Genomic DNA, 26722 nt, shown 5'->3' on the forward strand with positions numbered 1-26722 from the left:
GGCGCTCACATCTGGTGGCTCACCACCACCTGTAACCCCAGCTGATCTCCATGGACACCTGCACATATGTGGTATTAACTCACACAGACACATACATAAACAAAAAGTCTTTAAAACTAAAAAAAATGTGATAGTTGCTTCTTATAAATAAGTAAGTGGTTTCTTGAAATGGAATCCACCACAGGTGAAGATGCTCTCAACAGAGTTAAAACAGAATTCCAGGGGGCTAGAGACAGCCCAATAAGAGCAGTTGTTGCTTTTGTAGAGGACTTTGGTTTCATTCCCAGCAACCACATGGGGGCTCACAACTATCTGTAACTCCAGTTTTTGGGGAGCCCGATGCCCTCTTCTGGCCTCTGAGATCACCAAACATTCACACTGTGCATACAAGTAGGTAAAACATTCATACACATAAAATGAAAATAAAATCCTTAAAAGGGACTGAGGAACTGGAGATGGCTAATGAGTTTGCAAAAGGTCCAGAGTCCTCTTCCAGCCTCCAGGGTGCCTACACCCGTGTGCACATACCCATACACAAATAACGTCATCAAAAGTTTCTTTATTGAAATGTGTCGGTTGATAAAGTGGCAGCATCTGAGAGCGCTGATTCCAATTGTTAAAGAAAGTCTACTAGGAGTCAAGTGCTAACGTAAGAACCCGTACAGCACAACCCGACTTGAGTATCCATATTCACGGCCAGTCAGCAGCCACCAACATCACGGCAAGGTCCTCCACCACCAAAGTCTCAAATGGTCATTAGCATTTTCCAGGAGTAAAGCATTTATAGATTAAGGAACTTCTCTTGTTTGGTTTTGTTTCTGTGTTTTTGAGTCTGAGTCTCACTATGCAGCTCTGGCTAACCTTGAACTCACTATGTAGACGAGGCTAGCCTCAACTTACAGAGATCCACCTGCCTCTGCCTCTGGAGTTGCAAGGGATTAAAAGAGTGCACCAACACATCCGGTACATTTTTTTTGCCATAATGCTATTCAATATCATGAAAACTATTTTTATCTAGACTTGGATTCATTTTGTTGCTGTAGTCTGGAACTGTGCCTCTGAAGCGTGCTATGATTCCAACAAGCACCACAAAGACACACAGAGAAAAGACAGACCCTTCAGTCCCTGAAGCTGCGAAAACTGGATTGCCACATCAAAAGAATTAAACTGAAGCTACATCACACAAAAGAACCAACTTAAAATGGACTCGTTACGTAAGACCTGAAACTAGAAAACAGCTGGGGCAAGCTCCAGTGTAGGGCATTAATGGTTTTTTGGCATCACAACAAAGGCAGAAGTAGAGGCTGCACGTAAGCCAAACTAAGTCTCCTGCACTGCAAAGGCAGAAGTAGAGACTGCATGTAAGCCAAACTAAGTCTCCTGCACTGCAAAGGCAGAAGTAGAGGCTGCACGTAAGCCAAACTAAGTCTCCTGCACTGCAAAGGCAGAAGTAGGGGCTGCATGTAAGCCAAACTAAGTCTCCCGCACTGCAAAGGACAAAACAAAATGAAAGGCGACATGCAGAATGGGAGAAAATAGCTACAAGATATACATAATTTTTGTTTTGGGGGGTTTGTCTTTTTAATTTAATATTTATTTATTATGTATACAATATTCTGTCTGTGTGTATGTCTGCAGGCCAGAAGAGGGCACCAGACCCCATTACAGATGGTTGTGAGCCACCATGTGATTGCTGGGAATTGAACTCAGGACCTTTGGAGGAGCAGGCAATGCTCTTAACCTCTGAGCCATCTCTCCAGCCCGGTTTTTGTTTTTTGACCTTTCGAGACAGGGTTTCTCTGTGTAGCTTTGGAGCTGTCTTAGAACTCGTTCTGTAGACCAGACTACCCTCAAATTCACAGAGATCCGCCTGCCTCTGCCTCCTGAGTGCTGGGATTAAAGGTGTGTGTCACCACCACCCAACTGGTTTTCATTTTTTTTTTTTTTTTGAGACAAGGTTTCTCTGGAGCTTTGAAACTTGTTCTGGAATTCAGTCTCTGTCTCTGTCTCTCTCTCTTCAAGACAGGGTTTTTTTTGTGTAGCCTTGGCTGTCCTGAAACTTGTTGTGTAGACCAGGCTTGCTTCAAACTCACAGAGATCCTTCTGCCTCTGCCTGAGTGCTGGGATTAAAGGCATGCGCTACCACATGTAAAGTACTTCCAACAACTCAGTAGAAAGAAAACAAATAGCCTTGTTAAAAAGTGGGGAAAGGACCAACACAAGCATCTCTCAAGACACACACACGGCCAGCAGGTATTTGAAAAGGTGCACCCTATCGAGCATGGGGCAACACAGATCAAACCCATGAAGAGGTATTGCCTCACACCTGCTACTGCAGCTATCACACAAACACAGTATTAAGTGCCAGCACGATGTGGAGAAACGGAAATCCTGGACACTACTGAGAATATAAACCAGAATACCCACTATGGAAAACAATATGGAGGCTCCTGGAATGAGGCGGATCAGTAGGTAAGTGCACTTGCTGCCGAGCTTGCTGACCTGAGCTTGACACTGGGACCCATACAATAGAAAACCAACTCCTAAGAGCTCTCGTGCACGCAATTCTCTCTCTCTCTCTCTCTCTCTCTCTCTCTCTCTCTCTCTCTCTCTCTCACATACACACACACACAGTATTTAAAAGATTCTATTATCTGTGATAACAAAGATAAAATGCAGGATTAAGTGAAGAAAGACAAGTGGAAGGCAGTCCAAGGACGTAAGTTTCAGTTATGCAGAAGTTCAAAGCCCTATATATGAGTAACATTACTACTGTCAATTACTTTACAAATGGCCGAGAGATATTTTTAACTTTCTTTAAAATCTTTTTTTCATACAATATATTTTGATAATATTCTTTTTCTCAACTTCTCCCAGATCTTACCCCTACTTCCCTAACTTCATGATTGTTCTCTTTCTCTGCCCCTCTGTGTGTGTGTTGTTCTAAGGAGAACAAACAAAAAGGAAAATAAAAACAGACAGTCAGGCAGTGGTGGCACACACCTTTAATCCCAGTACTCAGGAGGCAGAGGCAGGTGGATCTCTATAAATTTGAGGCCAGCCTTGTCTACAAAGTGGATTCCAGGACTGTCAGGGCTACACAAAGAAACCCTGTCTCAAAAAACAAAATCACTAAGAAAAAAAGAACAGAACAGAAAGCACACACAAAGAAATACGGAGTCTGCTGTGGGACAATCTTTGTACACTCTGAAGGCGTGTTGCTCATTGTTACTAAAAGGCTAACTGACCAACAGCTAGGCAGGACTTTGGGGGCAGAAAGAATGCTGGGAAGGATAGGGTCCGAGGAAATGGAAAGCTCACGGATGAGGTAAACAAACCTCAGGGCAGCACATAGATAAATAGAAATGGGTTAATTTTTAAGTGTTAAGAGCTAACTAGTACAAGCCTAAGCTATCGGCTGAGCAGTTATAATTAATATTAAGTCTCTGGGTGGTTAGATTTGGGAGTGACTGCCGGGACACAGAGAAACTCTGCCTACAAAATATCCATTTTGTGTTGGTCAGCTACACCTGGGACCCTGGAATGTGGTTGACAATACAGACACTACACTGGAGAAAACTGATTTTCCTTCCCCAGAAGGTGTCAATTGCAATAGCTTCTCGGTTTAGGGGTGGGGCTGTGTCCACTTCCCCTCTGAAAAGATACTTTAAGTGTTCTATTCAAAGAGCTGGCGAGACAGCTCGGCAGTTAGAACACTTATTCTTGCAGAACACCAGAATTTGGTTTCCAGAATCCACATTGGGCAGGGGTTCCAGGAACCTGACGCCCTCTTCTGGCCTCCATAGGCACCTGCACTAATGTACATCTATACACCACATGCAAAAAATAAAACCTAAAAGAGAATTAGAATGGTATGATGAAGCTGGGCGGTGGTGGCGCACACCTTTAATCCCAGCACTCGGGAGGCAGAGGCAGGCGGATCTCTGTGAGTTCGAGGCCAGCCTGGTCTACAAGAGCTAGTTCCAGGACAGGAACCAAAAAGCTACAGAGAAACCCTGTCTCGGAAATTCAAAAAAAAAATGGTGTGATGAGTGTAGCTCAAGGAATCCTTACAATGAAAAGATGGCTCATATTTAAAACTAATAAAGAGCAAACTCAAGCCTCAAACAAACTACTCCCAAAATGTTTTAGAGTATCACGAAGTTGAGTGGAGTAGGAACTCGTCTTACTTATTTCTACTGTTGTGGTAAAGCATCGTGACCAAAGACAGCTTGAGAAAGGCTTTATTTGGCCTACATGCCCCAGAATCATAGTTCCCTAGAGGAAGGCAAGGCAGGACCCTGGAGGGAACCAAGGCAGACCATGGAAGAGCACTGCTTACCAGCTTTGCTCCTCCTGGCTTGCTGAGCCTGCTTCCCTACACACCCAGGCTCACCTGCCCAGAAAAGGCACTGCCTGCAGTGAGCTTGGGTGCCCCCTACATTCAGTCATTATCAAGATGAAGCCACAGACTTGGCTACCGGCCAGTCTTATAGAAGCACCTCAGTTAAGATTCCATCTTCCCAGGTATATCTAAGATTGTGTTAGGATAACAAAAACCAACCAGCACAGGGGGTAAGCGTCCACATTTGTGATTTGGCCTACCTCCCAAATTACTTTACTCTTGTCCACATTTGCGAATATTTTCAACACACCTAACCTAATATTTTAATTATCTTTAAGAGATCTTGGGGGCTGGAGAGATGGCTCAGTGGTTAAGAACACTGACTATTCTTCCAGAGGACCTAAGTTCAATTCCCAGCAACCACATGGTGACTCACAGCCATCTGTAATGAGATCTGGCGCCCTCTACTGGCCTGCAGGCACACTTGGAGGCAGAATGCTGTATACATAATTTTTAAAAAAAGAGAGATCTTGAATAATCATATATGGGTAATACCACAGAATAAAGTTTAGGATCAAGTAATTAAAGAACTACCTGCTCCAAGGTCATTTGCTAACAAGTGAAACCTCAACACCAGAGACAGCACGGTGCTCTGGAGGAGACACCTAGACAAATCCATTGATTTTTTAATAACAGCTTGCAATTAAAACAACCAGAAAATAAAGTGTTTAGAGAAACTGCCTAAATAAGTTAGGCTGCAAACAAGGAAAACCTAATTTAATTTGCTCCTCTGACAAAAAAAAAAAAGTTGAAATAACTTCATAATTTAATACTATCTGAAATAAAATAATTTCTACACAGCAAGCTCAGCTATCAGCTGTTATCATACTCCATGAAATTCTAACTTTTCCTTAAAACTATTCAGTTTTGAATGGATAAGTTGTTATAATTCTTTATGAAGAGACGCTTCTTCGAAAAGCTGTGCTTTACTCTCACAACATATGGAGAAACACACACTGAGATGCTTACGTATTAATCACAGCATTTTTGACAAAAAAAAATTAACGTTTTTATGTTTCAAAAATTTTAAAAAAAAAGCTTTATTAGGAGTTTCAAATGCATAAACTACAGCAATATCTGCAGGTGCAGACAAGAGAATCATGAATCCCAGGCCAGCCTACGATACACATCAGGAGATCCTACACACTAAGACTTGTCTCAGAGACACTGCTGAGAAACAAGGGAGAGAGTAGCAAGGTGGAGAGGATTCCTGTCTGCAGTGCCTCAAAAGCTCCCTCTGCTGGATGCAAATTTATGGGAGAAAAATGTAGACCTGTTGAGAAATAATAGAAATGAAATGTCCCCTCCATAAGTTTTGAGCAGTTAAACACCTGGTCCCCATTTGGTGGCTGTTTAGAGAAGATTAAGAGGCGTGGCCTTGCGGGAGGAAGTATGTTACAGGGAGAAAGCTTTGAGACTTCAAAAGACTTGTGGCATTTTGATCTAGCTCTGCTTCTAGTTTGAGGTTTGATATGTGAGCTCTCAGCTACCGCTCCAGCAGGCTGCCACCTATTATCTCCATTGCACAACCATGGACTCCAACCCTTTAAACCATAAGCCCATCCTTGTGTAAGGTGCTTTGGTTCGTGGCACATTACCACAACAGTAGAAAAATAACTACCATGTGACTTATAAGGACATACTGGAGGGGTACCTTAAACGGGCAAAAATGTCTAGGCAGGGGCTAACAAAACGGCTCAGTGGTTAAGAGCACGTGTTGCTCTTACAGAGGACAGTTCCCAGTAAGAGGCTCAGGAGCACCTTAACTCCAGCTCCATGATAGCCAACATCTTCTTCTGCCTTTCCAGGCGCTAGTGTGTACATGTGGGGGTATGCATACATTTCAATGCATGTGTACACACATACAAAATAATAAGTTAGTCTTTTTTAAAAAGTCCACTAAACAGTGACTCATTTCCCTAAGCAGCTATAGGAATTCCAAGCAGACTGGGAAAGAAAAAATGAAAGGAAGCAAAGCTGCAAGCGTGGAAAAATGAATCACAGCATTAGTGTGTCAGCACGCAGTGCACCGGTGTCAGCATGCACGAAGCATGGGAACATGACTTAACACTGGAAAAACTGGCTGAGATATTTTACAGACTTCACTAGGACAAAGAGCTATACCACACTAATCTACTCACTTTCAATATTAAGGTTTATTTCTTTCCAGGATGAAGTAACAGTTTAAATAATTACCAGAATTTATGTATAAATGAACATTCATTCAGACAAAACATCACTGTTTACAAGTAGCTAAGAAATATTTTGCATGTAATAAATATATCTTGTGTTTAGATTAACAGGCACCATCTTGATAACAGAAATTTTTTAAACCAATAAATAAACATTCAAGAAAACAAGGTGTTTATACGATACAGCCTTAAATGCTTTTCTTCATATAGCACCCAAATTTCCAAACTGTCTAAAAAGTTTTTAATATATAACTTCTACCTTAAATCATTAAAATAGTGGCCAAGGAAAAGGTCAATTGAAGACAGAATTAATAATCTATATTCGTAATTCTCCATTTAATAAAATATCAATTACCAATTTATTAAGTCAATGGATCGTATATATGCAATTTGTTAATGATGAAAGCCTGAAATATAAATATTTAAAAGTCACTCTCTTGACAGTACTTAAAATATTGCATCTCTGGTGCAAACCTGAAAACCATGAAGCATTTTAACTGCCCTAGTTTTCCCGTTTCCACCCCCACTCCTATCCCTCTCATCTGTAAATATCCATCCAGTTTTCGGGGCTTTTTATTTATTTATTTATTTTTTGGTAGTTTTTTTTTTTTTTGTAAATGCATTTAGTTATATCCCAACACAAAACACTGATAATAATCCTTGGTAAACAAGGAAATTCCAGCAAAGTCTAATCCCACAGCTTTGCTCCCAAAGTGTGGCACCGGACTAAGTAACAGAGAAAAGAAACAATCAATGGCCTCATTCATACAGTCAGAACGCTCCTGAGAGTCCGTAACTGTTTGAGAATTTGCTGATGTAATCCTGAAGAAAGTGTCAACAGACTGTGCAGACAAATATCAGAGAATAAGTCTTTGATTGATAATTTTTCTATTTATTTCTGCCAAGGCGACTGAAAACACGAAAGCCTTTTCATCAGAGAGGTTAGCATAGATGTCAATTTCCTTTTCCTGTTTCTCTGTTAAAACAAAAAGGGAAATCTTAATACAAACGTGCAGATGCAATAGTTTAACAACATTTCTCAGGCTTTCAAGTATTTATTCAAATGACAGATACTATACAATACTATAATGCTATTGAACTATAGTTTTAAAAAATGACACAAATGAGGTTTGAAATGAAGACTATAATTCTATTCATTTTCTAATATTGCATAATTTCTGTAAAAATTTTGTCTTTTTCTTTCCCTTCACTAGCATAAACTGTATCTGTCAAAATTTTCACCCTAGAAGTTATTCCTTTCTGAACAACGAATACTTTTCTGAATATATTAACATCTTCACCTTAGCTTCACTACAGAAACAATAGACAACATTTTTTTAAAAAAATATTTATTTATTTTTATTATGCATACAATATTCTGTCTGTGTGTATGTCTGCAGGCCAGAAGAGGGCACTAGACCTCATTACAGATGGTTGTGAGCCACCATGTGGTTGCCGGGAATTGAACTCAGGACCTTTGGAAGAGCAGGCAATGCTCCTAACCACTGAGCCATCTCTCCAGCCCAATAGCCAACTTTTTAATTGTCATTTTTCTCTACCCAATAACAAATGCAAACCACATTCAAAGTAGAAAATTTGAAAGTTAAGCAATAGAAAAATCCCCAAAAGTCATAAAATCAGTTAAAACATCATCTTTGTGTTTATGCTTCATATTATTTCATATTTTGCAATAATTTTATTTCTGATTTAATATTTTGCTATCTGAATCAAAGTTAAACATGCATATAATTTAGCCAATTCATTTTGTCAAAAAAAAGTTCTAAAAAATGCATCCCTATATACTTATTTCCTAATTTCCAACTACCTCCCCAGCTGCTCCTTTCTGTTTATAAAACAAATCTGCATCCACACAACAGTTACACGATGCTCCTTCCTGAGTTTTCTGCATTATTCCTTTTCTACTTTAGAAAACCGGGATTTTACTGTTTTTTATGTTTCACGGCCAACTCAAAACTGCATATCCCTTCATCTTATTCTTAAATCACAACTTTAGTAACATCAATTTTCAATGGCTACATTATGCCTACGAGTGATTTTACTTTTTTTGAATACTACTCTGAAGAATCAATCCTATTTAACTCTGTGTGTGCGTGTGTGTGCATGTGCCAGCGTGCGTAGGGATGGCACTGCACCCAGGAGATCAAGGACGACTGCTTTAGAGTCTCCTCTCCTGAGCATTCCACAGCCTCAGCTCATTACTTGCTTAGCTCTCGTTTCTAATTCAGCTCAAACTGTCTCAGTTGTACAAATCTTTCAGGATATTCACACACTATTTCATCTTCGTGGAAAGATCCCTCCCAGTCTCCCTATCTGCTTCCTCTGAAACGGCTGTTCTCGAGGATTCCAGGGGAGATTCTCCACCTCTCCTGAGCCGGCTGCTCTCTGTCCTAGAGCCCAGTATTCCTTTTTGACTTTCTTCTTCCTTGTGGCGTGTGCAACTTTCAGTAGCTTCCTGGGAAAGGAGTGTGGGTAGCATACTTTTTGAAACCCTGAATATCACAAAGTATCTTTAGTCTATTTTCACAATAAATTGCAGTTTGGTTCAAAAAGATTTGTGATTTCCCCTTAGAATTATTAATGCAATAAATTTTCTTCTGACCACTGGTATCGCTGTTGAGAAAACCCAAATTTCTTATATTATTTTTTTAAATCACTGCTAAATTTACATACCATAAAAAAATGCACAAATTCTTTAGGATCTGAATATATTCTGACAGATTCGTATATTCATGCAACCCAAATATTAAGACATGTGTATTGTTTTGACTAAAAACCACCTCCCAGTCCTGGGCATTTGAACATTTGGGTCCCAGTTAGTTTGGGGAGGTTTAGGTGATGTAGTCTTGATAGAGGAAGTATGACATTGAGATTTAAAAGTCTTGCCTACTTCCTTTGCTCTCTCTGCTCGGGGCTGCAGGTGAGGATGCGGGCTCTCTGCACCTGTTCCTGCCACCATGCCTGCAATGCTTCTCCACCATGATGCTCTTAGCATTCTGGAAGCATGAGCACAAACAAACTCTTCTATATGGTGCTCTCCGCCACGGAGTCATCACGGCGACAGAAAGGGCACTGGCATGCCACAGGCCCTCCTCGCTCTACAGGACTCCTCAGGCTCTTCCCCACTTCTCAATATTCACACTGCCCTGCCTGGTGACACACTGGATTGTGTTTTTTCTTAAATGTCAGTGATAAACTGTATGTAGCTTTCCTTCTATGTTTGAAAACTTCCTTAGTGCCGTTCACACAGAAGTAGTCTATTCCTTGCTAGTCAGAATTCCACTATACTCAATCAAATATTTTGATTATTTTGTCAAAAAAAAAAAACCCTAGGCATTTCTTTTTCTTTAACAGTGATGATATGCTTTGTTCTAATTTTTGGCCCTCCACTGGATTGGGAATTTCAGAGGCCCTTTCAGTGTCTTTCAGGTTTGGAGAGACTTCTGGAAGTCATCAACAATATCCTCGTCTTCCATCTTCTAAATTCTTTTACTGAAACCATAGATGCTAGCTTTTCAAATTGGTCCTTTAACTTTCTTATCTTCTCCATCTATTTTCTCACTCTCTCTATTTTTTACTTCCTGAAGTCTTTCTTCAATTTTGTCTTTAAACCTATTAAACTTTTCATTTTGTAACTCACATTTTGGCATTTTTTTGTATTTAAAGCGATCCTTGAAGACTATTTTCTAGGCATGCTCTGTCTTTGCCCTGCACTGACTCTCAAGCGTCTTGCTCCTCCTGGGGCAGCATCTTTTTCTTAACACTTAATTTCCTTTCCCTGAAAAATACTTTTTCTCTCCCCATTCTTTTTCTCCTTTTTCTTTATTCTTGACTTTTTCTACTAGATGCTTTCTTCTAGATCTTCTAGTGGTTTATATTTAAAAGTATAGAAAGGGCTGACTAGAAGCAGCATGCGCACGTGTGAGACCTGACTGCAGTCTTTGTCTTTTACTGGAGGTCTTTTCTCCTGGGCTTTTCCAGTTCCCTAGAAGACTGTGTCTAGTCTCTCTTACTGAAAGATAGAAGACCAGTCAGAGAACTCAGTGTTTGCCTTGTTCAATCTTAGTCTCCCTGAGCTTTTACAGTGCCTTTGCCCTCACTGTCTGGTTCCCTAGACCAAAACTCCTTTTTCTTTTCCTTTTCAAAGTGTCAACTTGGTGAATAAAGGACTCTCTTTTTCATTTTCTCTTCTTCCCAGTCTTTTTTCGCCAAAAATAGAAAGCAAAAAAGTCAATTAAAATATTTTTATATGGTGTCAACTTTTTCTTATTTATTAAGATTAAATTATAACTTAAAATTACACTTACTTCAAAGTTTTCAAGTTCCTGAAGAGCAAAGGCCCAATAAAGGCAGAATAAATTAAACCAAACAGCTAGTTAGCCCTACAAAGCATTACTAAGAGGTCTTTTGTAAAATTCATGGACATCCCTCGTGTGTTCTACTTAAAGACCAGTGAACAACATCACCCTCCTATTTTCACCGCAGCACAGCTCTCTGCACTCACACGCTGCTTACGGCTGCTCTCCAGAGCTCAGCAGCTGAGACAGAGACTGTATGGCCCACAAAGTCTAAAATATTTACATCTGGGCTCTTTACAGAAAAAGTTTATTGAGGGCCCAATGTACATAAGAGATTCCACTTTATTTCAGGCATGATGGGATATGCCTATAATCCCAGCTCTTGGGAGGCTAATACAGGAAGATCTTGTGTTAGAGAACTTGGTTAGAGAGCCTTGGATAAATTAGCAAGATGCCATCTTTTGAAAAGGGGGTGGAAATCCAAATCATATCTTGAAATTTTATCAAAATCAAATAAATAAATAATTTGGCTTCTGGGGATGTAGTTCTATAGAATGATACTTGCCTAGTATACAAAAGGTCCTGGGTTCAAGCTCGAGACTGGAACTAGGGGGAACAAGGCTTTCTTAGAAAACATAGACCTGTCTCTGTCTTCCCACATTCTGGGATCAAAGGCATGCACCATTACTCCCAGCCAAAAATATTCTTGAACAAAAGATATCTGAAAAATATTCACTGCCAAATAAGTGCTTCCTTTTTCAAGTACTAATAAAGTGAATTTTCAGTGCTGTGTACACAGAAACCGGATGTGCTCAACAACACAGCCTTTGTCTCCCCACTATCCTGTCAGACTCTCAGCCTCTCATCAGAAGCAGCCCTTCCCCGCTGGTTTCACTTCAGCTGAGAACAATGGTCTGGTCTGACCAATTACTGCATCTTTTCTTCTTCTCTATGGACCTTTCTTGCCCAGTTTCTATTCCAAAATAGCCTTTCAAGTAAGATTCTCTGATGACCTCATTGCTAAGAAGTCATGTTTAAGTAACTCAAAGTGGCTGGAATAGTATAACAGAAGGGAAGATTTAGATTACTCCAAAAATTGAGGAATACCTAAGTCTTATACAATAATTCATGACACAAATTATGTTCTTTAATTGCACAGTATCAAAACACTTTTCATTGTGGTAAAAGCTAGAGACAGCTATATACCAGAGAAATCATGAATAATTCTGTGTCTCAAATACCATTTGCGTTTATATAGGAAATATCTGTATATCTAAAATTAAGCTTCCAAAGATACATAAAACATAGCTAACTACAATTATAAATTTATTTCACTGGAAATGAAATCATTTTAGCTGAGGGTTCTACATAAAAAAAAAATAGCAACTACCTGACTCCACTAATTATCGGTGTCAAAGTCAAATTTTCATACAGGTATTCAGGAGCTCATTATATGATTCTTCTTACTCTTTGCTGGGGGTCTTTTTGAGAGAGTGTTTCTCTGTGTGGCCCTGGCTGTCCTGGAACTAGCTCTTGTAGACCCGGCTGTCCAGGAACTCAAAGATCCACCTGCTCTGCCTTCCGAGTGCTGGGATTAAAGGCGTGCGCCACCACCGCCTGGCTACTTCTTGCACTTTTATATGTTGAAATCTTCGATGATAAAACTTTTTTAAAAAATGTATAAACAATGGAAAAGGAGAAGCAGAAGTCCTACCAGACATCTAGAAACAAGTTATGAGTAGAAACACTACTTATCAAAAGAAAAACACCAAGAATTTACCTAACTATTCAAAAGCCAGTTGTGTAGGAAGCATGTAAATCTCCCAAAGAGCAATTTAAAAATGCACAGTAAAACAGTTTAAAATAACTGCTTAGACCTGTGTTTTTAAAAAAGGTACAATCATTTTTATTGATATTCGAAACACATCATAAACATACAATTATCTTTAACTTTTTTACTGCCAGTTTGTAACAATGTGAATTTTACCTAGAGTGAGACTTCAGATTTCTCACAAGAATTTGTGTTTTGTTCTCATTTCAAAACTAAGACTGGCCGGGCGGTGGTGGCGCACGCCTTTAATCCCAGCACTCGGGAGGCAGAGGCAGGCGGATCTCTGTGAGTTCGAGGCCAGCCTGGTCTACAAGAGCTAGTTCCAGGACAGGAACCAAAAAGCTACGGAGAAACCCTGTCTCGAAAAATCAAAAAAAAAAAACAACTAAGACTGTAAGAGACGAGAGCGCAGCTCTGTAGTAGAGGTTATCCGGCCTGTGTACTGGGCTCAAAACCCAGTACTGCAATGGGAAAAAAAGGTTTTTTTTTTTCTTTTACAAACTATGAATTGTGATTTTTTTTTCTACGTCCAAGAGCTCAAAGCTTCCACCATATTCACTACTGTTATCTAGTTATGATCTCTACCAATTTAATATTTGAAAAGGGGCTGCTGGGACCGAGTCATACCTCTTTCTTCCTCATGTTTTTTGGCAGCTGTACTTTTAGGTCTTCCTCTTCCTCGTCTGATATGATCTGAATGGCTGTTACTTCGAGATCTCTTTCTGTTTTCTAAATCTTTATTTACTGTAGAATTTATCTTCTCTCTCCTAACTCTCTCTGTCCGCCTCCTCTTGGCCTCATGCTTGTTGTCTGTATGGATGAATAAAAGTGGTTTATTTTAGGCTTCGCACAACTGTCTGCCCAGTTTCCATCGCCTCCTCTTACTTTCTAAACCACACCTCCCAGCATATTCTGTACTATCTAGAAATCCCACCCATATCTTCCCCATACTCACACACAACAAAGAAACAACAGAATGCCATGTAGGTAGAAAAAAACACCTTGTAAGAGAAAACAAATTTCTTCACTTGGCAACTTTAATTTCAGCCTCTGTACGTTTAAACAACTCCACAACAACCTTCCCGTGTCTTTCATCTCATTTCCAAGTTTAACATAGTAAAATACACGGAAAATCCACTGCTTCCTAACCCTTACCCAAATTACAGATTGAACTGTGACTGTCAAATACACAGAAGTAAAACTGGCTTTAGGCACAACAAAGGTTATAATAAAACCAACTAGAGAGCAACCATACAACATGGTTTTACAGAAAATAAGGAATTTCCACAAAGAAGGTAATCACCGATGCAATAGAATCTTGTTCCAAGTGGAGTAAACTAATACAGAAACTTTACTAATACAGTAATTTCATTATTGCAAAAATCACTCCCTACAACAAACTAAAAGGTTAGGTTGATTTTTTTTTTACTTCAATATACATCTAACTTCAAAAACTAGAAAGCTAACTCTCCAAATAACCTAAAATCACAATGGTAAAGGGGAAAAGGTGGAAACTTCAAGACCAGTCAGAGCTACATAGTGAGAGTATCTTTAAAAAGGGGGGTGTGGCATAGCGGTACATGCCCTCAGGAGGCAGAGGTAGGTGGTGGATCTCTGTGACTTTGAGGTCAGCTAGGTCTACCTAGTTTCAGCACAGCCAGAACTACATAAACAGAGTGTACTTTCAAAAAAAAAAAAAAAAAGAGGGGGAGAGGCGGGTATTAAACCAGTATTAGTTATCTCTACATGCCAGTGCAGAATAGTTTATCCTAGGCCTCAGACTAAATCATATTGGATTACACAAAAATAAGAATATTCAATTATTCCAGACTGCAAGAAAAATACAGTTGAGAAGTTATTGAAAAATGTAGGGTCCAATTTGAAGAGGGCTCTAATGACCATAATAGTTCAATTTGAGTACTAAAAAACCACAACTGTAACAAACTGAAACATGTCAAATATCCTAACACCTCCAGCATACGATATTTAAAGTTCTAAATACTTAGCCACTATACTGAAGAAGCTGTTTAGTTTGTTGATTTTTTTTCTTTCTTTTTTTTTTTTTTGAGACAGGGTTTCTCAGTGTAGCTCTGGCTGTCCTAGAACTCACTCTGTAGACCAGGTTGGTCTTGATCCATCTGCCGCTGCCTCCCAAGGGCTGGGATTAAAGGTGTGCGCCACCACTGCCCAGCTAAACAAACCTGTTTTTATCTTTCTATTCAGACCATATCATCTTCAGACAAAGAGAAGATTTTCATTCTTAAGCTATCAAACACACTAAATACGTGAGTGCTAGAACCACTTCTAACATCAACAACTGCTAACATCTCTAACAGACACGGGCAAGTACCTACTACAGTCAGGCAAGAAATAAAGAATCCAGTCTCAGGGGTTTTGTTTTTTTTGAGTAAAAGCTCATGATTTTATTGTCTTATAACAAAATTAGCTTAGAACTGGACCAGTGGCTCTTTCTCGTTTAATGGCTCCCTGTTCAAATGCTCATATTCCCGTAGATATACAGTTGTTCAACACACTCATGCCTCAGCACGACTCTCTGTAGCTTTAGGCCTTTTATGGAGAACAGGCTTAGCCTGCCCACTGCAGTCACAGCTTCCTATCACAATGCCACTTTCCCTAGGCACACCAAGAGCCTCTTGCCTTCTAGTACTTTATCACTTTGTGGGGCTGGTGCTTGCCATACTTCTTGCACAAAGTTTGTGGGTCTAAAGAATGTTCACCATGGGCTGGAGAGATGGCTCAGTGGTTAAGAGCATTGTCTGCTCTTCCAAAAGTCCTGAGTTCAATTCCTGGCAACCACATGGTGGCTCACAGCCATCTGTAATGAGGTCTGGTGCCCTCTTCTGGCCTGCAGACATACACACTGACAGAATATTATACACATAATAAAAAAATATTTAAAAAAAAAAAGAATGTTCACCATGTCTGCAGGAAAAGTATTGACACTGAAAGCCAGTCTCACCATTTTTAGACCCAACTCTCAGCTTATAAAAAAGCGGGTCACTTAAGAAATGTGACAGCCCACAGCACTGGATTCAAGCACAACAAAGCTTTTCGTCAGTATTGTATCACAGAAACAGAAAAAGAACTAGGGCAGCGGGAAAACACAGCTATGAACATAGGCTGGTGTGGTGGTTTGAATGAAAATGGCCCCACAGACTCACACGGAGAGGCATTATTGGAAGTACAGCCTTGTTGGAGTAGGTGTGGCCTTGTTGGGGGAAGGGTGACACTGGGGGTGGGCTTTGAAATTTCAGAAGCTTAAGCCAGGCCCAGGTCTCGCGCTTTCTCTTTCTGCTGCCTGCTGATCCACAAGTAGAACTCTTGGTTCCTTCTCATGCATCATGTCTGATAACAATAATGGACTAACCTCTGAAACTGTAAACCAGCCCCAGTTAAATGTTTTGCTTATTAAGAGTTATTGTGGTCAGCCGGGCAGTGGTGGTGCTCACCTTTAATCCCAGCACTTGGGAGGCAGGCGAATCTCTGTGAGTTCAAGGTCAGCCTGGTCTACAAAAACCAGTTCCAGGCAGGCTCCAAAGCTACAGAGAAACCCTGTCTCAAAAAAAAAACAACAAACAAACAAACAAAAATTCATTTTAAACATTTAAAAATTCCTAACTTTATATAATAGATCATTTATTATTTATTTTTACTCCCTAGTGCTGAGGGTTAGGATTAAAGGCATATGCCACTACCTAACAATGTTTTGAGAAGTTTTCCATGGTAAGTTCGTAAAAATTATTATCATTCTAACTAGTACTTATTGTTCTCTAAAAGACTATTTATCTCACTCATGACAGATGGTTGCTAACATTTGCTGTTGCAATATGTTGCCTTAAAAATTCACATAATCCTTTGTGCTTATAAACAATTAAGGCTCTTTAAGTTACATGCCTATTCAAAAAGAACTACAGATTGTAGGTAGCTATACTTCAAACTCCCAGAAAATGCTTTAAGACTGCGCTAAAGGCTCTGCCTCGTGCTACCGTGTAATTACTGTGAACAAAAGGTCATGAAAAAATTCATACTTGCCAGTGAACAGTGTGCAAGCAGATTAGCGGAACAGAATGTCAGTGATGTGGAAAGGTCAGAGGCTCCAGATCCAGGGTCTAATTACAATTTATCCTGGGCTATCTTTTTATCCTTGAGATATCAGGCAAAACCTTTTGGAAAGTATTAAAGGACCACTAGCTTCCACTGAATAAAAATCTCAGAGTGTCCTCAAATAGCATCGGAAAGGCACAGCAGAGCTTTTTAACTCATCTACCGAGTATTTCTTCTAATGAGTTTGAAAGGCGACTTAATTTGAAACTTTTTTGTTCTGTTACTTTTTAAAATTCATCAAACTGCTACCATTTTGAAACATGGAATCTGAGGTAACCTGGGCCACTGTCACTCACTTGGCACCAGAATAAACTCTCTCTGCTTTTGAGGTGAGAGTTACGTCTTTGTGTTCACTGGACATATTTTGACATGTTAATAAAAATATAGTATAATTGATATGGAAAACTATATATATGCGCTTACATGGCTAGATAGAAGTATCGTATATAATCCAATGTCTCCATTAGGTACACATACAAAGCAAATAAAATGAACAAATAAAAAGCTGCCTGAACTCCCCGAGGCCAGCCTGGTCTACAAGAGCTAGTTCAGGGACAGGCATCAAAGCTACAGAGAAACCCTGTCTCGAAAAACCAAAAAAAAAAAAAAAAAAGCTGCCTGTAAATGGTTTACTCCAAAACCATTTACAACTCTTCAGATCTTAGATATCAACCCAAGTGTTCATCAACAGACAAACTAATGAAGAAAATCACAATCTCACACACACACTAATGTTCATAAATAGTATTCAGCTATTAAAACTGAAATCATGCTGGGTAGTGATGGTGCATGCCTTTAATCCTAGCACGCAGGAGGCAGAGGCAAGCAAATCTCTGTGAGTTCAAGTCCAGCCTGATCTACAGAGCAAGTTCTAGGACAGCCAAGGCTACACAAAGAATCCCTATGAGTGTGGCATGGGGGGAGGGGTGTCAAATTCTAGCATTTGTAGCAATGTGACAGAAGCAGAAGATATATTAGCTGTTAGTCTTGCTGCCCCACTGAAGTAGGAACGTGAGGTCTGTCACGCTGTACCTGCATTAAGGAAGCACAGAGAACATTAGAGCTCAGCTCCCTTCCTCCTTTTCCTTTAGTCTAGAACCACAACCCATAGAAGAGAGCTGCCCACACTCAGGGTGGATCTTTCCCCCTCAGTTAAAACTCTCAGGAAAAGGCCTCAGACATTCCCAGAGACATGTTTCCCAGATGATTTTCAGTCCAATAAAGTCGACAACAAAGATCAGCCATCACAAAGAGCATCACATTAAGCGAAATGCTGTATGCTGTCACTCACGATTCTGAAATAATGGTACCAGGCACAAAGGAAAAGAATGAAGACAGAATAAGTAACATGTACCAAAATAAACCTTGACAGAAGGAGTAATTCTAGTGATTCTACAGCATAGTTTGGTAACTACGGTCTGCAATGATTGATAACATATTTCCAATAACTAGAAGACTCAGAACCTCCACAACAGAAGTGATAAGTGCGTGAGCAGATGCAAACACTAATAACCCTGGCCATGTACACAACATATGACTCAAATGTTGGTGTTATACCTCACAAATTACTTACAAGAATTATGTATCAATTATTTTTCAAATGCAGCCAGGTGGTGGTGCATGCCTTTAATCCCAGCACTTAGGAGGCAAAGGCAGGCGGATCTCTGTGAGTCTGAGGCCAGCCTGGTCCACAGAATGAGTTCCAGAACAGCCAAAATGGTTACATAGGGAAACCCTGTCTCAAAACAGAACAACAAAAGCTTTTATCCTTCATCAAAATAAAAGAAAAAAGAAAAAAAAGCTCTCTTTGCAACAGATGGAAACCATTACAGCCAATTAAAATGCAGAGTTGTGGAGCCTAGACCCACCAACTGATACATCTATAACCCAACTCCTGCACCTAAGACTCAGAGATCACTGAGAACAGTGGGTATAGGAAGATTCTAAGAGCCAGAGGAACAAGAAGTTTGCTGTGAGATTGTATCTCTTAGAATTGTCAGAGAAATTATATCCATGAAGTCTCACCAGCATGGCTTGCCTGAACAGGGATGAGACCAATAGATACACTAACACAAAGAAGAAAGTTCGTAAGGCCTCGAGCCCAGACAAAGCTAAGGCGTCCTGAGAGCGAAAGAAACAGTACTCCTCAGGAAGGGGCGTGCCAATTAGTTATCTAATAGCATATGGTCAGGCCTGAAAACACACACATACAATTAATATTATATGGGCTGAGCAGACTGTTTATATTTAAAAATACATTCTCTCTCTCTCTCCTCTCTCTCTCTCTCTCTCTCTCTCTCTCTCTCACACACACACACACACACACACACACACACACACACACACACATTCAACAGCAAAGAAAACAGTCAGGAATTTGAGAAAGAGAAAGGGGTTATACAGGGAGGGGTGGAGGGAGGAAAGGGAAGGGAAAATGACACAATTATAATCTTGAAAAAATTATAATTAAAACAAAAAACTCCAAAGTTATTACAAGTTTTGCCAGCATTGTGAAAGGGAACAAAAATAAAGACAATGGTCCACCAATAGGGGAAGTGATAAATGGCGGCATATCCATACAAAGAACACAACTGAGCAAGACAAACAAAGGACGTTAAAGTTAACTACTTTGTTCAATGACAGAAGCCAAATAGAGTCTCACATACTGTGATTCCACCAACAGGTCAGCAACAAAGAGCGGCAATGGGAGACAAGAACAGCAAGGGAGCCGGTGAGAAACCGGGCACCCACACAGCAGAACCATCAAATGGCAGGCCACACGCTGTCTTTCACTTTATACCATTACCACACTTAGTAACAAATAAGTTAGAACTATACTACACACTATCAATATTATATTATAAGGGAGTTCACATTTAAGTAAAATGAACCCATGTCACAAGTTGGTTTTCAAGAGCTAAACTGTTGTGTTTAATTTTCACAATTACCTGTAGAAGATGGAGATTTCTCTGAATGTTTAGCATTTAGAAGTTTTCTGCTAATAAATATATAACCACAGGGACATGATTTACATGCAACAGGAATCTGCAGGGAAAAAAAAAGAAAAATTGGATTACTCTTCTCCCATGGTTAGATTTCTCAGTACTCATGAAGTCTCTTGAATGAACTACTTGAAGAACCAGAGGTGAACGCAAATCTCTTTAAGATAATCACCGCTTCACAGACAATCGCATTTTCCTAGTGTTTATGACACTGAACTATCTTACGGTACCAATATGAAAATACTAAACACAATGTAAGTGCGTGTAAATGTGAATAACCAACAGAAAACCCTAACAGATCAGAGCCAGGGGAGGTTTCATACAATGAGGCAGCATTTCTACACTGTTACAATGACAGCAGTTTACAGCAAACTGAGGAAAAGAGGGAAGTTAAATAATACGAACGGAAGACTGTGAGACTCAGCTGCAATGAGAATGGAAACTGAAAAATTAGATTAGCTACATTTCAGAGAATGAAAAAACAAGAAATGGATCCAAACCAAACTACTGATCATGTGAGTGGAGCCCAAACAACTGAGGCTTATTAACAGGGCAGGAGAAAAACCCGTTCTTTTGTTTGTTTGTTTGCATTAAAGTACTGAATACGGCCAGGCATGGTGGTGCATACTTTTACCCCAGCACTTGGGAGGCACAGACAGGCGGATCTCTGACTTTGAGGCCAGCCTGGTCTACAGAGCGAGCTCTAGAACAGTGAGGCCCTGTCTTGAAGCCCTACACAGAGAAGCCCTGTCTTGAAAAACACAAATAAAACAAACAAAAAGTACTGAACACTGGCTCTTTTCTTTTTTAGAAATTTATCATTATAGCTGGGTGGTGGTGGTGGCGCACGCCTTTAATCTTAGCACACAGGAAACAGAGGCAAGCAAATCTCTACGAGTTCGAACCTAGCCTGGTCTACAGAGCACGTTCCAGGATAGGTGCCAAAGCTACACAAAGAAACCCTGTCTCGAAAACACCCCCCCAAAAATTATTATTACTACTAATACTACTAACTTCTATTAGTTAGTAATAGTAGTAGTGTGTATTGCGTAGGAGAGGTGTGGGCACTACAAAGCTCATTCTCTTCTTCCACTTTTCCTGGGTTCCAAACTCAAGGTATAATAAGGTTTGCATTCACCCAAACACCTCATCACTGAACCACCTCAGCTGCTCTGGTTTTTGCTTTGTTGACACGGAGTCTCATGTGGCCTAGACTAGCCTTGCTATATATAGCAAAAGCTACCCTTGAGTTCTTGATTCTTCTGCCTCTCCCTCCCATGAGCTGGAGTTGTAAGCATGGGTCACTATGCTTACAACATAAGATCTTTAATTTACACTTAGGAGAAAATAAATGGGGCCTACAAGATGGCTTGTATGTATGATGACCTAAGTTCAATACCAGGTAAAAGGCAGGAGAGAACTGACTCCCGAGGGCTGTACTCTCCATACACATATGGGGGGTGTGTGTGTGTGCACGCCCATGCACACACACACACACACACACACACACTATAAATTAACTAGTGAGCCAGTTAATTTAAAAAGAAGAGAACAATGGTACAACTCAGTGAAACACAGGAGGCTAAGGAAGGTAGACCACAAGTTCAAGGCTTGCCTGGGCTATGCAATCAGTTCAAGATTAGTTTAGACAGCCTGCTAAGGCACTGTCTCAAAAAGTTAAAAAGTTAGGAATATAATGGCTCCGTGGTAGAGCACTTGCCCGGCATGTACAAGACCCCAAGTTCAACACTAAATACCACCAAAGGAAAAATATGAAGAAAATAAAATCATAGAAACCTGTTTCTGTAATTAACAGATGAAGATTGGCTTTGATACCCAGGTGCCCACTGACTAATTCAATGATGAGATGGTTTTTTTTTTTTTTAATGAGTTCCACTCAAAACACTTCCTACATCGGAGCTTGTGAATCCTAAAGTCCTGTTATTAGTGGAACGTCCCTCTCAACTCCTGCCCCAGAAATTTAAAACAAAAACCCCACCACAACCAGATCCTATAAAAAGAATCTTCAAACAGGTTGGACAACTTGAATAATGTTAGTTAGTCTGATTAAATTATAGTGTTAGGGAGATTTTATACAAATGCCCTAAACACTCCTTAAATTTCAGTTCACATTAAGATAATAATAATTTAAGTTTTAATAATAAACTTTCAGTTTTTAATGGGAAAATCCAAAATATTGTTTACTAAGATTTATTATTTACCAATTCATTCTTTGAAAAGTACTATTCAGGCTGTCAATTTTAAAGAAGAAAGGAAAAACAAGGTCAGCTACACATTTGTTCAATGTCACACTACTGGTGTCTAGATCATGTTTAGCACAAAATAGACATTCAATAAATATTTGTGGGTGAAAAAGTCTCGAGATATGAAAATGATAGCGCTCCTAAAATTTGTACTTGAAATTGTCCAGGACCAAAATAAAGGAGGAAGGACGGACGAATGGACGGACTTGGGCACTACAATATTTCATTAACTTTTTTTAATCCTGAAAATAACTAAAACCAATACAGAAAACTCATTTATAGAAATCTCATTACTTTTGCTTTCTGAGTTTTTAGTTATCCAAAGTCAACAAGAAGGTTAAAAATGGAAAGGGGTATTTAGAAAGAGATTGAGGTTGTTGATGCAAAAACACAGCACTCACATCAAAAGGAGTAAGAGAGAGTTTATGCTGGAGCTAAATTGAGTAACCAAGGCCTAAGAACAGATGTAGGTTATCCCAAATTCTATGTTCCTACATGAAAAGCAGTTCCATGAAGTTTTCATAGGGACAGAACAGAGTCATAGATCAAAGCACTTCTCAAATAAACTGGTATTTAAGTAGAAAGTCACAGCAAAGTGAGAAATCTTCATTACAGGCCTCAGATGCTGTCTGACAAATCTTTTAGCCCTTTGATTGGTGGAAAATTAGAGTTTCAAGTTAACTCATCTCAGAAGCTTTTTATCTTTCCAGATTTAGATCTGACACAGAGCAAGGCAGAGAAGGCTATCTGTGGGCTAAAGATAGCTCCCATCGCTACTAAGCCAGTAACATTCCGCCCTCTCCACATTACTGACGTTTTAACTGTCTTTGTAGACAGTTTCATTTCAAAAATTCTCATTCACAAGACATCACAGAACTTTTATTAGAATATACTGTTCTATTTAATTATTAGCTATTGACTGCTTATGCCTAACATAGATTTCATTCTAGGTGTGTGTACATATGCAAAAACACAGTATAGACAGGGTTGGCATTGTCTGAGATTTTGGACATCTAATACAGTTGTTAATGTATCTGCCCAAAATAAGGGTGAATACTGAGTTTCTTCAGTGCTAACCAGATAAGAGATGGGTGTGGGCACATACAGCACACACATTTGACAGATGTGACATATATATGGAGAAACTGTACATTGTTTAAAATGAAAGCAAGCCAAAAATACACATTTAAAAAAATGAAAAAAAAATGACAAATACATTGAATAGTAATATACCCAGAACAGTTTAGTAATTTTCCAGTCAGTGAATGAGACCTTCATGAAAGTGTAGAACACAAAATTTTAACAGTTATGAAACTGTATTTTTAAGGGCCTAAATAAGAGATGTTAAAAAGCTGCTAAAAATCGAGCTTTCTGCCTCCTCGTACCAGTTTTTTAAACTAGCCTACCTAGTCAACTGGAAATTTTTCACCTTAAAGATTTTTCATTTATGCTTGTAAAGTATATACAAAAACTTAATTCAGTATTTATGCAATAACTTCTTTTTTTAATATTTCTTGTTATTTATTTATTTATTAAAGATTTCTGCCTCCTCCCCGCCACCGCCTCCCATATCCCTCCCCCTCACCCAATCAAGTCCCCCTCCCTTATCAGCCCGAAGAGCAATCAGGGTTCCCTGCCCTGTGGGAAGTCCAAGGACCACCCACCTCCATCCAGGTCTAGTAAGGTGAGTATCCAAACTGCCTAGGCTCCCACAAAGCCAGTACGTTTATGCAATAACTTCTAATCTTGACAATATTCTAGTGCTTTGTTTAAAAAGTTGCTTACGATTATAGTTTTTTTTTTCTAGTTTAAAACTAAAAGTTTCGACTTTTTTTTCCTGAGGCAGGGTTTCTCTGTATAGCTCTGGCTTCCTGGAACTCACTCTGTAAACCAGGCTGGCCTCGAACTCACAGAAATCCACCTGCCTCTACCTCCCGAGTGCTGGGATTAAAAGTGTGCACCACCACTGCCTAGCAAGCTTCTACTTTTTTAAGTAATTAGAAAATTAAAATTAACCTATCACTTTCTTCAATTACTATTACTTGAGAAAAAAAATCAGCAAAGGGCAAGGCCCTGGATTCAACCCTACCACAAGGAGATCACCAAAAAATTCATTTGTCATCCTGTATATTCTCTTCGGTATTGAGACTAAAAGACAATGCACTAGTTTATAAAGGACTAAATAGTGTCCACTGACCAGCATGTCCATGCTGACTCCCTCAACCCCACTGTGACGGCATCTCCAAGTAAGGCTTTTCAAAAGGTGCCTGAGTTTAAGTGAAGTGGGACGCCCCTAATGGGGTTAGTGACCTTAAAGAGACTGAAACCTGCACGTTTTGCCACACGAGGACACTGAGAAGACAGCTTGGCATCGAAAGCCAAGGGAACTCTCACTAGAACCCATCCTGGCCTTGAACTTCCATCAGAACTGTAAAAAAACTAGATAATTATTTTGGGTATTTTATTATTGCAGCCAAGATAAAGCTGATATTACACGAAGGGATGCATGTGAGGCCTTGGACATGGCTCGGAGGCGAAGGGCACCACTGCCACTTTGATTGCAACCCTTGCACGGTGGAAGAGAGCAGACTGCCACCATATGTCCTCTCACTCCCACAGAACACAGATACATCCAAAATTAAAACGAGAAAAGAGACGCCTGTATTTGGATATCGAGATGAAGGTCATCTTTCCAAATAAAACCCTGACGTCTTGAGCAGTCTCAAGGACTCTGTCTTCTGCTCTTTCTTTAGCCAGGTTTTTTTGGTTTGTTTGCTTTTTCCGGTATTTTTTTATTACCATTAGTGTGTGTAGAACTGGTGTACCTACACCCATCTCTGACCTGCTTAGCACTAAACGTGGAGGTCATAGGGCAACTCTGTGCAGCCAGCTCTCTCCTCCCTTCTCCTGGCTCCTGGGCATCCACCCCAGGTGGTTGGGCCTGAGCAGAACTTTTCCCTGCTGCACCATCTCACTGGCCTCTAACAAGAATATTAAAATCAGGCCTTTCCCCCCAAAAGATTACTTTATGCCAAGTAAAACAAAAGGATACACGGGATTTGTGTCATACAGAAACAATGCATAATTCACTTTATAGAAGCCTTAACTGGAAATTATTAAAACATCCAAGTAATGTACCAACAGATTGAGCACAAAGTTCAAGCTTGTTAAAATTTTAGTTTGGTGGAAAGAATAAATGTAACACTACATTTTGGAAAATATGACTGTTTTTATAGAGCTCTATCGTCTCTATTCTTGCACAACTTTCCCTGATCGGCGTTTTTATAAATTATATGAAAAAAATATGTTAACATTCTGTTAAAAAAGATTTGATAAACCGACAAGAAAACGCCCTAAATAATAAATTAAAATCAGCTTAAGTCTCCGCCCATTTTAAATTACACCAGAGAGAATGAGAGAGAAGGAAGGGGGAGGGGAGGAGAGCGAGGTAGTCATTTTGGAAATTTGAATATTCAGTCAGTGGAAAAAGAAGTATATCAAGGTCTGCATGCTGGCATGAAGGGCCTTAAGGATGGTTTTAATTGAGAGAATTTTAGTTCATTACACTGTAATGAGAATAAAGCGTGCTTAAATGCAGGAAAAGAAAAACATGTATCTTTTAAAGATTGCAGCTACTACTCCATGAATTCAATTTAGACGACTCGTTTCAAATTCACGAACCCGCATAATTAAAAAAAAAATCTGGAAGCAGACATGTCAAATTTACAACAGTAAATAGCACTAATAGGAAGGGGCGCATGCAGAGAGGAAGAGCCTCAATGCCAACTTCATTCGATCGTGTTCCGTTAACAACCTTAACAACGTAATGGAAGGACTAGAAATCACCCATCAAAACTGGTTTTATTGCGGTGTTCCGGAAGTCCAAAAATTTGCAAAAAGTTAGCACCATTACTGTCCTTTTGTCTGCGTTATGCTGCCACCCAGGTGGCGGGGGGCGACAGCTAAGGAGTCGCACCGCACTCCCCGCAAAGGCGAACAAAGCCACCCGGGGCGGCAGGGGGCCGCGGGCCCGCAGGGGACCAGAAGGGCAGCGCCGGGTCCCGGCTCCCAGACCCCCCGCCGGCCGCGGGCCGCCAACCGCCGCCGAGCAACGGCCTCCCGCCCTGCCAGCCCCGCCCGCCCGCTCGCTCGCGCCGGCCCGGCCCACCTGTTGGTCGCACTCGGGGCACGATTTGGTGGCCATCTTCACTTTCTTGGCTCGAGTTGCAGACATGCTCCCCTCCTCAGCAGCCGTGGAAGCAGCGCCCTAGCTCCGCCGCTCCACAGAGCGCTTCCTCACTCCAGGCGCGACCGGGCCGTGGAGGCGCGCGTGCGCGTGCGCGGGGCTGCGTGCGGGGGGGGGAAAGGCGGCGGGGGGGGGCGCAGCCCTTCCAGGGAAGTCCCACAGACACGCCCTCTATGGCGGCTGGCCGCGAGGGGCGTGGCTTCTGCGAGACTCCACCAACCAACGCACCCGTGGACCTGGCTGGACACGCCCCCTTATCTGTCTGCCCCAGAACCTGAGACTGAAAATGGATACTGGCAACGAATACCCCTGTAAATGTCAGCAATGCTAATCCGTGAGAA

At 40.4% G+C, this 26722-nt stretch overlaps 1 protein-coding gene across 3 annotated transcripts in view; it reads right to left on the bottom strand.

Annotated features, from left to right (window-relative positions):
- Positions 1–26480, bottom strand: part of C6H16orf87 (chromosome 6 C16orf87 homolog) — a 31615-nt gene extending 5135 nt beyond the window's left edge. The window contains exons 1-4 of one of the 3 annotated variants that reach the window (XM_075976771.1): positions 26304–26479; positions 19818–19914; positions 13372–13554; positions 5431–7573 (exon numbers count right to left, since the gene is read on the bottom strand). In XM_075976771.1, the coding sequence (XP_075832886.1) occupies positions 7455–7573; positions 13372–13554; positions 19818–19914; positions 26304–26369 (465 nt within the window). In that variant the 5' untranslated portion in view covers positions 26370–26479 and the 3' untranslated portion in view covers positions 5431–7454. Of the gene's footprint in view, positions 1–5426; positions 7574–13371; positions 13555–19817; positions 19915–26303 lie in introns of those variants that run through there. The other 2 variants (XM_075976772.1, XM_075976773.1) reach the window with 2 other exon arrangements.
- Positions 26481–26722: the final 242 nt, after the last annotated feature.

This window comes from Microtus pennsylvanicus, chromosome 6, assembly GCF_037038515.1.
Source record: "Microtus pennsylvanicus isolate mMicPen1 chromosome 6, mMicPen1.hap1, whole genome shotgun sequence".
Classification (NCBI taxonomy): domain Eukaryota; kingdom Metazoa; phylum Chordata; class Mammalia; order Rodentia; family Cricetidae; genus Microtus; species Microtus pennsylvanicus.